Source organism: Solanum dulcamara, chromosome 10 (genome assembly GCF_947179165.1).
Source record: "Solanum dulcamara chromosome 10, daSolDulc1.2, whole genome shotgun sequence".
In the NCBI taxonomy this organism is placed as follows: Eukaryota; Viridiplantae; Streptophyta; class Magnoliopsida; order Solanales; family Solanaceae; genus Solanum; species Solanum dulcamara.
This window is the reverse complement of record NC_077246.1, coordinates 3,559,095-3,571,327: the sequence shown is the minus strand read 5'-3', so window position 1 is coordinate 3,571,327 and position 12,233 is coordinate 3,559,095. Positions and strand designations below refer to the sequence as shown.

The 12,233-nt window shown below is 36.4% G+C and overlaps 1 protein-coding gene across 1 annotated transcript in view; it reads right to left on the bottom strand.

The window, feature by feature from the left end:
- LOC129869992 (nuclear pore complex protein NUP205) overlaps positions 1–12,233 on the bottom strand; it is a 49,200-nt gene that overhangs the window by 19,788 nt on the left and 17,179 nt on the right. The window contains exons 11-17 of the mRNA XM_055944550.1: positions 9,740–9,901; positions 6,799–6,915; positions 6,490–6,696; positions 1,064–1,165; positions 818–949; positions 301–431; positions 83–202 (exon numbers count right to left, since the gene is read on the bottom strand). Of these exons, the coding sequence (XP_055800525.1) occupies positions 83–202; positions 301–431; positions 818–949; positions 1,064–1,165; positions 6,490–6,696; positions 6,799–6,915; positions 9,740–9,901 (971 nt within the window). The remainder of the gene's footprint in view (positions 1–82; positions 203–300; positions 432–817; positions 950–1,063; positions 1,166–6,489; positions 6,697–6,798; positions 6,916–9,739; positions 9,902–12,233) is intronic.

Below are 12,233 nucleotides of genomic sequence, written 5' to 3'. Positions count from 1 at the left end.
CTAAAACCTCACAAACAAGGACCAAGATGGAAAAAGATAAAAATGTAGAGAGTGCCATAGATAAAATTGAGATAAGACTTGCATCTGGAAATGTTTGAGGCAAGCTATGACAAGTTGCCACTTCTCACAAGGATTAGCATAGGCTCTCTGAGGGAATGGTCCAAAGACATGATCATAAATGAATTTAAAGATGCCAATGAATCTGCAAAGGCGTAGCTCAGAATGAGAATCAATACAATTGCCAAAGAATATTAACTAGAAATCATGATATGGTACGTGCAATCACCAAAAGCCTAATACCTATGCCCTCTATCACCAACATCCTTTTCCGCGGCAATAAGAGTATTCAACAGGTTAATGAATGATATAGTTGAAGGGTATTGCTCCCTTCTAGCCTCTATTTCATTCAGCTCAAATCGCATGTCATAAACCTGCATGAAAAAGTTTTTGATGAGATGGTGTCCCTAAAAAATAGACGAAGTAGAGGGAAGATGGGAGAGAATAAGAGAATTCCTTGGGAAGCCAAATCCCAGTGCATTAGACCATAAAAAAACATCGCCGTATTAGAAAAACCAAAATTGCATCTTCAGTCCAGTAAATTGATGGTTTTTTCTTTTCCTTTATTTCTGCCCAACCCACCCATTCCAACACCACCCTGGCAATACAGATCATCTGAATCGAGCTCTTACTTAATCAAACAGCTCAACCATATGTACGCAGGACTTCCCCAATTATATTAAATAATTATTACTTTATTATTTATAAAAAATAATCAAATAGCCTGCAAGGTAGAGTAAATAACACGGACACCACCGACCTGTGTTGTCAAGGATTGTGTTGTGTTCCCAACAACTACTGGTAGATCATATTGCTCTAAATACCTCCAAGTTGTATCTTTCAGAACTGGTGATACTTGAACAAAAGTAGCTATGGCATTTCTTAATGCACCCTAATAATCACAGGTACAAAAAATAATTAGTAGCAGAACCCAGTGGCAGGATCTAACCATGAAACAGAAATAGCAACTAAACGAAGCGAGTTACATGAAAAACAGAGGACTTACCTTAAGATAAGGAGGGACATTTTCATAACCAAGGAGTTTGAACAATGGCTCAATATCAGGGAACCAATTCTTCCAGTCTACGGGATTTGCATTCTCAACAACCTGCAGCACACAATAAATATCTCAAGCCCATTATATCTGCTCACCGGAGCAGAAAAACATATGTACACAGAATTTCCTCTATGATGTCCTGAAAATGGTTCAAAATCTGATATTGAAAGATATCTTTATTAATATCTTGAGACAAGAAACCCATGAACTTCCATACAAAATGATTCATATATATATATCATAGTGTATTATAGGGTTTAGTAGGAAGTACAAAACATACACATATGGTTGCACATAAGGAGAATGGCCAGAATCCAGATAACCAAACTCATAAAAAGTATGGCACTGGAGTGACTAGAAAGTTTTGGATTTAAATGGTTCAAAATCTGATATTGAAAGATATCTCTATTAATATCTTGAGACAAGAAACCCATGAACTTCCATACAAAATGATTCATATATATATCATAGTGTATTATAGGGTTTAGTAGGAAGTACAAAACATACACATATGGTTGCACATAAGGAGAATGGCCAGAATCCAGATAACCAAACTCATAAAAAGTATGGCACTGGAGTGACTAGAAAGTTTTGGATTTAAATGCCTGCTCAGCATAGCCCCTTGAAAGATGAATCCCTCCCACCTCCCACCCCAAAAAAAAACGCATATACAAATATATGTATATGTGTGTATATATATATATATATATATATATATATATATATATATATATATATATATATATATATATATATATATATATATATATTATATACACATACACTCTTATGAGGAGACTGGTGGAGCAGTATAGGGAGAGGAAGAGGGACTTGCATATGGTATTCATCGATCTAGAAAAGGCTTACGATAAAGTTCCACGAGAGATACTATGGAGATGTTTAGAGGCTAAAGGTGTACCTCTGGCGTACATTAGGGTGATCAAGGACATGTATGAGGGTGCCAAAACCAGGGTAAAGACAGTAGGAGGGGACTCAAAGCACTTTTCAGTTGTGATGGGGTTGCATCAAGGATCAGCCCTTAGTCCGTTTTTATTTGCCTTGGTGATGGATGGATTGACGCGCGTGCCATGGTGTATGCTTTTAGCGGACGACATAGTCCTGATCGATGAGACTCGTAGCAGAGTTAACGCTAAGCTGGAGGATTGGCGACATACCTTGGAGTCTAGAGGGTTTAAGCTGAGTAGGACCAAAACAGAGTACTTAGAGTGCAAGTTCAGTGAAACAGCTCAGGAGGTTGGCGCAGAAGTTAGGCTTGGTGACCAGGCCATCCAAAAGAAAAGTAGTTTCAAGTACCTTGGGTCTATCATGCAAGGCAGCGGGGAGATTGACGAGGATGTGACACATCGTATCAGGGCAGGGTGGATGAAATGGAGGCTCGCTTCCGGTATGCTATGTGACAAGAAGGTGCCACCACAACTTAAGGGCAAGTTCTACAAAGTGGTGGTTAGACCGGCTATGTTGTATGGAGCGAAATGTTGGTCAGCTAAGATCTCTCACGTTCAAAAGATGAAAGTAGCCGAGATGAGAATGTTGAGATGGATGTGTGGGCATATCAGGAGTGACAGGTAGGGTTGTTCACAGTTTTGGTTAAAACCAAAACCAAACCGAAAATTTAACTAAACCGAATAAAAAAAACGACATTTGGTTTGGTTTGGTTTGGTTTGATTTTAAATTTGAATAACCGATAATATTTGGTTTGGTTATGATTATAGGAAAAAATAATCGAATAAATAACCGAACCAAACCGATAATTATATACATAAAATTTATAATTATTTATATGTATAATATTAGTTTTTCATAAATAATTAAAGATATTTTATACTTTTTAATTATTAATTTAATATTAATCTACTTATTTTTAAGGGCCAACAATCCAAGCCCAACTCTCAAGCCCAATTATAAATTCTAATAAACGCTAAACAGCAGCCCAAGTCCAACAATCCAAGTCCATTATAGCCCAACTCTCAAGCCCAATTCTAAATCCTAAATTCCTAATAAGCACTTAAGCAGCAGCAGTAACATAAGGTAAAAGTTAAAACTTTAAAACCCTAGTATCTATTTTCCTTTTAAATTTCTGTTCCTCTCACGTTGGTTTCTCACAAAGTCACAGACTCACAGTCATAGACTAAAAGTGAAGGCTCAAGAGCAACCTCAACTCCTCAACCCCAAGTACAAGATTGTCAAATTTTGAGAAGGTTTGTAAGAAGTTTTTCAAATTTTAAATTGATTTTAAGTTGTTTTCTTTTTTGTTTCGAATGTTTAAGTTGTTTCCTTTTCTGTTTCAAACCTCTGTGGGCCGTGAGGAAAAAAGAGCTTCGCAAGAGTTTGAAGAATGTAGAGAGAGAATATTTGAATTGTCTCGGCTAGTCATAAACCGAATAACCGAACCAAACCGACAATAATCAAACCCGTGGTTATTATTTTACTTGGTTTGGATATGGTCTTAGACATTTAATAACCGATTAAATTGGTTTGGTTATGGTTTTAATCAATAACCGACCCAAACCGAACCACGAACACCCCTAGTGACAGGATTAGAAATGAGGCTATTCGGGACAAGGTAGGAGTGGCCTCGGTGGAAGACAAGATGCGGGAAATGCGACTGAGATGGTTTGGGCATGTGAAGAAGAGAGACACAGATGCCCCAGTGCGGAGGTGTGAGAGGTTGGCCATGGATGGTTTTAGAAGAGGTAAGGGTAGGCCGAAGAAATATTGGGGAGAGGTGATTAGACAGGACATGGCACAGTTACAGATTAACAAGGACATGACCTTAGATAGGAGGGTGTGGAGGACCCATATTAGGGTAGAAGGCTAGTACATAGACTCGTTTTTCTTCTGTATTAGTAGGCGCATTAGCTCACTATAATTTCTTGTGCTCTGACTTTTGTTACTATCTTTCTATTACTTTCGGTACTTTGATTACTCTACTTTATCTATGTCGCTTTCATTATTTGCGTTATTCGTTATTTGCTTTCCCATATCGCTTTGAACTTTTTAGCCTTATCTGACCTTCTTTTTATGCTTCTTTTGAGCCGAGGGTCTCTCAAAAACAGTCATCCTACCTTGGTAGGAATAAGGTCTGCGTACACTTTACCCTCCCCAGACCCCACGTTGTGGGATTTCACTGGGTTGTTGTTGTTGTATATACACACACACACACAGAGTGTGTTCGGCTGTACAACCTTATGCAAATATGGGACAATGTAGAGAAGGTAAAAATTGAATTACCATTCTAGTGAGGCTCTGGAAAGAATGGGAACGGAGTGTCGATTTAAGTTATTAGGTAAGTAGGAAAAGAAGAAATTGATAAATAAGTGCAGACATGCTCGGTCGTGGACAAAACATGGTGAAGGAATTTACTCTGTTAAATCTGAATACACAATATTGTCCTCTGCCTTGGCATACAGCTGCTTGTACAAGGGAGATTTTCCCATCATTAATAAAATTAATTACCTTATCAAAAAGCAATATTACACTGCTAACCATGAAATATGGCCATGAAGCTTCATTTGGACAAAACAAGAGCATTCCATGGGTAGCTTGTTTTGGGTGGATTCTTTTAAACAAAAAAAATATGACACCGGTTAACTTTTTTAAGATTGGCTTTTCAATGGATGCTTCTTACATCATGTTAGACTGGATGTGTAAATCATCATTGCCTTTGTCGTTCAGTAGCAAGGGAGATGTTGAATTTATTCTTGAATCTTGGTTGGCAAACCATGTCTTGTATCTAAGTGGAGAAAGGTAGAAGGATGAACCCATTATCACCAGGTTCCAAAGCTGGCTACAGCAGATTTCTTGGTAATGGAAAAGATGCGAAATTCTTTCCTATACTTGCAATCTTTGAAGTGTTAAAACCTGAAATTTTAACCCAAACATTTCACAGACAGAAAGGGGTAATGGCATAGAAAAGCAAAATGAATACATGGTATGTTAACCCCCTTTTGAATGCTATGGGTGTTACAGGAAAAGACGAACAGCAGGTGTTTTAACGGTGAACTAGACCAGTAAATCAGCTCAAGTACCTTCTGGATTTTTGTTTAACTGGTGTAAACATGTGGTTATAAATGATATAGATCAGTCATCAGATATTAGGCATTGTCAGTTCTGACTACAACTGAAAAGAAAATATGTTTATTTTCAGATAAGCACCTTCTTGGTACTGTAAGTTAATGGATTATCTTTTCCTGGAATGCTCCTGTGCACTCTCATAATTACTTTCTTGGAGCTGAACGTTAATGGAATATCTGTACTTCTTTAAGAAAGAGGAAAAAGAAAAATGTTGCTCTAATTAACAGATGTTATCTGTGCCATCAAAGCCTAGAGAGTGTCAATCACTTCTGAAATCTGGAATTTCTTCCTATCTATTTTCGGACTATCTCCCTCGGACCATCAAGGAAGCTTACACTAGCAGGATTTTTTGGATAGTTGACAAAACCATCAAGAAGGTCTGGGAAATGATTCCTGCAGTCATCTTTTGGGTTGTATGGAATGAAAGAAACCGTATGTGTTTTGATGGCATATCAACTCCAACTCAAGCCCTGAAAACTAGATGCTTAGTTGTTTTGTTTAGCTAGAATTTTCTCACTCCTGTTAATAGCATGGACAGTGTTTTGGACTTTGTTAGCTCCATGGTACTGGTCTAGCTTTTTTGTATAGGGGCTAACAGGTTATTTTTTTATTCAAAAGCCTACTGGCTTTTCCTTTTGTAATTTGGCACCTTCCAGTTGCCATATATCAATGACAACATTTTACTTCATCTAAAAAAAAAGTTGACCCTGGAAACGCAAGTTCCCTAAGATGTGACAAGGATTTCAATCCATGTGCAAACAGGGAACAGCAGAGAGGCCTTTTCTTTTGGTTGGGGAGAGGAGAGAGGAGGGGGAAATGATGAGGCAATGAAGAGAAACCACAAAGTCGGAGAACATTGTGATTGAGCATTAGATTAAACAAATTTTGGCATATAATACATCCTAGAAGTTCCTAACCAGACACAAAGATCCTCATATAATCTTTCATGAATACGACAAGACAAAAAAAGCTGGGAGAAATATGAAGTCTATAATGTTATCCTATTCTTTATGATATTATCTCATCCACCGGCATTGCAGTTTATCCAAAATTCATTACAATCAACCAGGGCTTTCCAAAAGACAGGGAGATTCAGACTTTGTGGCAACTAGACCTAGGTAATTATGAAATATATAGCTATGAAGATATGTTCCCATACAAAGCTCCCAAAAAAACATAAAATTAAATGAGACAATGTCTCAACAACATAGCATTCTAGTCTATAAATTAAAAATGTAAAAAAGAAAAAAAAAAAGAGGCAGAACAGTTATACCACAAACCTTTTGCAGAACATTCAAGTAAGCAACGAGTGCTTTTGCATCTCCTTCCTGTATCTCTGGCAGAACTGCCCCAGGAATTTGAAGGGCTTGTTTGAACTTCTCCTCATAAATTGATAAACAATCAAATAAAGTGCTCCATCCGATAGAACGGAATGTCTTTCCCTGAAGTAACTCAAAAACTTTGGAAGCACCTTCAGCACTAGAAGCCTGGACTCAATGCATGACAATAACAAAACTTAGTTACAGCTTGTTTATTATTCGAAGAGATGAAACATTCACCAAGTTGGTGATATAACCAAACTTACATACCAAGGTACTCAGCATTCTTAAAAATGCTACAAGTGTCTGAAAGTTAGTGTGATCCTCTCCAGCGAAGTTGACAAAAGTCCACATAACATCATTACCAGACAGCAGCTCAGGTTCTTTCTGATAAAAGATCACAAACAAGGAAGTCAAAGTAAGACGACAAACAATACAGGAAAAAGACAACACAACAAAAATGGGAAAATCGAAAGCTTTGCATGCACCTCAACTATTTCATCGAATAATGCATTCTCCTATTAGTTAGTACAAGACAACCAAGGCCCCACTAAGGGTCAGGCAGGTGGGGAAAAATCTCTTATCAATCTTATACCTGCAAGTATTAGAATCATGGTCTTCCATGGCATTTTTTTTGTTTTTAATAACGGTGATGACGAGGCAAACTTGTGCACACCTCGATATTCAACCGAGTACCTGTTATCTCTCACCAACATATGTATTGGGTAGCTCTATCTACAAAGGCTTAGGAGAAGAAATCACCGAGAGGTGCTTGTCTCTACTAAAGATTTGAACCCTAATCCATCAAGGTTTGCACCAACTTCATTGACCAATGGCCATAAGGCCACACCCCTGGGTCCTGGACTTCCATAGCTTTCGTTCCAACTTCATTAACTACTATACCACAACTTTAGGTTCATCTCTACAACCTTATTCTTAATGAGTATTCACTAAAATAACCTCAAGGCAATGCAAACTATGTACAGAGGACTCCATCACTCCACACAAGAAATACCCTAACAATGTCGATTAAACAATCATCAACAGCCTCCAAAATCACGTAAAAACATCTATCCTAAAGGGTCAATCCCACTTCGAACAGGTTTAAGCAGATATATACCTTGTGATAAGAAATCATGCAACAGTGCAGACCTACTTTCCTTTAAAAACCTAAAATATGATATAAAAGGTACCAATTGGTACACTGCATAAGTTATGGCTACGCAAGCACGCTTTTGTGATCTATTAGAGGAAAAACTTGCACATAAATTAGGGTCTTTAAGAGCTCGCAAAGTTAATCTTAACCTTTATTTAATAAATTAGACAGATTATACATAGTTATAAGAAAGAAAGTCTCCACTCTGTATACATGCTTCAGCACACTCTGTGAGATTAACTACCTAACTTATCATAAAAGATTCTAGTCTATATTTATGTTGTCGGTTATACCACATGATAGTCTCAAATCGTTCATTAATTGCAGTAAGCCATACTTCTAGAAAGCAAGAAGCGCCAAAAAAACAAGGTCAGTGGGGCATGAAGCAAAAAATGAGAAGTGAAAGCACAGGCTTCAATGAAGTGAAGCACAAAAATATGGAACACCAAAAAATGAAATGAAATTGCACGGAAAAAAAACAAATGTTAGCAATCAATACCAATAATACCAATATCAATAATCAATTCAACTTCTTAAAATTGAGATTAGAAAAACAAATCTTTTATTTTGGATCACTGGACAGATGATTGGTGTAGGACATGAATCAAAAGGCCTCTACTACCTTAACTCTCCTAATTCCTCCATACCATGTTCAGTTACAGATCCTCCAGACTTCATTCACCAATGGGACATCCGAGTATGTTCAAGCTACAAAAGACGTTGCCTAGTTTGTCTTGTTTATCCACATTAGATTGTGAGTCGTGTCAACTTGGGAAACACACTCGCACTACCTTTTCACATAGTGTTGAGAGTTGTGTCAAGTCTCTTTTTCCTTAGGGTCTGTTTGGAAAGCCACCTGGTAATTGAAATTGGTGTAATTACTAGAGTATTAATTACAATGACCTGTTTGGTTGCCACAATGTAATTACAAGTGTACTGTTTGGCTGCACAAGTGTAATCATAAAGTTATATTAAATTTTAAAAATAAAAGTTAATTATCTAAAATTAAAATTTTGTATTAGACAAATAAGGGCCTTTATAAATGATATTAAATTAAATATTTAAGATATATATTGTCTTTTGAAAATATATTAATTAATAAACATATATTCTTAACTAATATTATAAAAAATAATTGATTTATATTTTTTAAATTAATATATTTTAATTAAATTAATCATAAAAACTAAAAGTACAAAATTTCTATGAACATCGTGAAATGCATGTTTGACAAAAATATTAATATGCTCTTATATCAAATTTCAGCATAACGTCCATAAATATGATTTAAAAGAAAAGGAAAACGTAAGTCTACAACCTTAGTCAACAATGAATTCTACTTTAATTTAAAAACTGATAAAATTATGTTAATGAAAAAAATAAACATAAAATAAATAAAATATAGATAATATGAAAAATTGCATGGAATCCAATGAAGTAAAGGTTGAGAATGAGAAGGAAATGAAATATAAATAATATAAAATAAAAAATATATATTTTTAGAAAATATTAGAATAATAAAAATAAAAAAGAATTTAAACTAGTAAAAATAAAAAATAAATTAAAACGAAAAAAATAAAAATAGAAATAAAGGGAAGAAATTAAAAAGTAACTAGCTTGTAATTACACTAGGTAATTACAAGCAATTCACAGCCTATCCTGTGAATTGGAGAGTGTAATTAACCCCTGTCAATTACACTCAATTACCTGCTAAACAAGTAATTACATGGTCAACCAAACATGTCGGACAGTGTAACTACACCCAATTACATCAAATCCAATTACCAGGATGGCTTTCCAAACATGCCCTTAGTCCATTCTGATATTTGGAATCCTAGTAGAGTTACTTCAACCTTATGATTTCGTTATTTTGTCAGTTTTATTGATGATTATTCAAGATGTACTTGTATTTTCTTAATGAAAAGATCGTTTTGAGTTGTTTTCCATATTTAAGTTTTTGTATTGAAATACAAAATCAATTCGGTATCTCCATTCGCACCTTTTCGTAGTGATAATGCCCTAGAAACTCCAAAATCAGCAGGAAAAGGCACTAACCTGGTAAATTTCACTCACAAACTCCAAGAGAGAGACAAAAGTTTGTGGTGCAGGTTCAGCGGCCTTCTGAAAATGCCCAACTCCCTCCACAGTATAATCATGTGAAGTAGACAAGCGGTACGGACTAAGTGTCGTCATAGCCTTCTCTTTTGCTTCTTTAACCTGTAACAAAAAATTGAGTAATTGAATGGAAATGAAGAAGACATCAATCTTTATGTTCCTACTTGGTAAATGACAGAGATCCCACCGACAAGCCTAAACCCCCACCACAAAATAACCTCAAAAGACGATTACTTGATACGACAAAACCTTACTAGAATTTAAAGCTTCTTTTCAACAAACCAATAAGCCACGGCTGTTCATGATGGTATGTTCACCATCTGAAAATTTTAAGCAAACAATGAACAATAATCTCAATTACATAGCTCATTCAACAAAATAATCTTTTCCGATTAAAGAAATTCCTTCGAGAAATTCCAGCGAGTATAGATTGAATAGAATAACAAAAAGCACAACCTTGCAATGCACCAAAAGGATACAAGGGATAAAAGGCTACTCCTCAACAATAATATACCCAGTGTAGTCCCAGAAAGAGGCTACACCTCAAATACACAAAACCATTCTCTACTTCATCAACAGCTCTCCTATCTCTCTCCATACCCAATAGCACACATGATAGAGGAAGCAAAGACTCAAGCAATATATTCTAGAACTTGTAACGGATTCAAGTCGACAATATAAAGAACGAGACGATTAAGCAAATAAAGATACGTTTGTTAAAATTCAAGCAATGAATCAAATCAGAAACCCAACATGAATCCTTGTTCACCCCCATAATCCCACATATAGAAACGAAAAACCTTGAAATTAGAGTAGAAAACCAGTCAAGTTTATCAAAAAATAAACATTAATTTACCTTACAAAGATAAAAGAGTTGCTCAAAGTACAAAGAAGAATGTTTTCCTCCCTCAAATATTATCAAAGTTCATCCAAAATTCATAACAAGCTATTAAAATATGCCTAGATTTCTAACTTTATAGTCCCCTAGGATAGTGTACTTGAAACAAGCTTGCCCTTGTAAAGCCACAGCCCAACTTAACGGTGAGTGAAAAGACCTTGAGGCCACAACTTCAAACTAATTTCTTCCAAACCCATGTTCCTAGCTGCTTCTTGAGTCCAAATTATCTCGATGCCCCCTTACAATAGTGTAACAAGCATAATGACACATCTATGAGATATTTCCAAGGCCTTTAACTCATCTTCAAGAAGAAAACACTTCTTGATCTTCATTCCTAACCCAGATAACTTCTCTTCAAGTTCTTTTGCATGCAATAGTTTCATAGGATATCGCACCGACTTTTTATCACTATGCCACTGCCACATGTAATGAGCCATCATGGGTACAATTGATACAGGTCCATATAATTGCTCGAAGAGCAACATCCCACGCCCTTCATTTTCACTTCCGCCTTCTAAGGATCCAGCCAGGCATTGCTTCCTTAATCATGCCTAACATCAAAAACTAAAGACCAAACCATCTCAATATTTCCTAATCCTACCGCAAGTGAGATATATGACAATATAAGAGAATATGATTCATGTCTTACCACAAGTTTTACGCATGAAGCACCAACTGATTGCATACAATCTTCCTCTTTTCCAAATTCTCGACCTTGATCACCCCCCCCCCTCTGCAGCTAGCCAAGTGCAACAATACACCATTAATGGTAGCCTAAGAATTTGTACCGAGATTGATATAGAAAAACTTATTCTTCCCTACCCAAAAACTTTTCATAATGTTACTTAGCAGAAAAGCTTGTCATTATTCCCCTCCCTCGTCTTCACACATTATGGCAGTAGGCATAACATTTTGTTTGTGAAGCAATTCTATCAAGCTTTGGAATTCAACGACCTTCCAGTCTTACAAGTTCCTCTTAAACTGTGAGTCCCAATGAACTTCTCCACCTTGTAGCCTTCGTATGCGTTGGACTGGCATCACCTGTTGGCATGAAATCATGTACATATTTGAAAAAGTGATGCTCAGAATATTGTTCCCGCACTAACTACGTGCATGGAAACTAACCCTACTCCAATCATCACCATGATAACTTCACAACCCTTCAAGATGCTCTTCCAGAGTCGTGCCCATAAGGAAGAGCGACATTTTTAGCACTCTATTCCCCCCCACCCTCCCAAAACCTATCTATCTCCACAATCACCTCCTTCAAAAGGTTTTTTCCTCTACCCCATATATCCAAGCCACTTTTATAGTAGGGCCTTGTCAAAAACATAAATTTTCAGTCAGAAGACAGTCTCCTAATTACCACGTCAATCTTCATTTTTCTGCTTGAAACATCCCACAGATAGTGCCTTTGAAGTTTACCAACATCCCTGCAACACTGACTAAAGCTTACAACAAAGGCCTGAAATCCTTGCTTGATTAGAATACTCTTTATTAACACTTACTTTCCCCTATTCACAAGTGTGTGTTTAG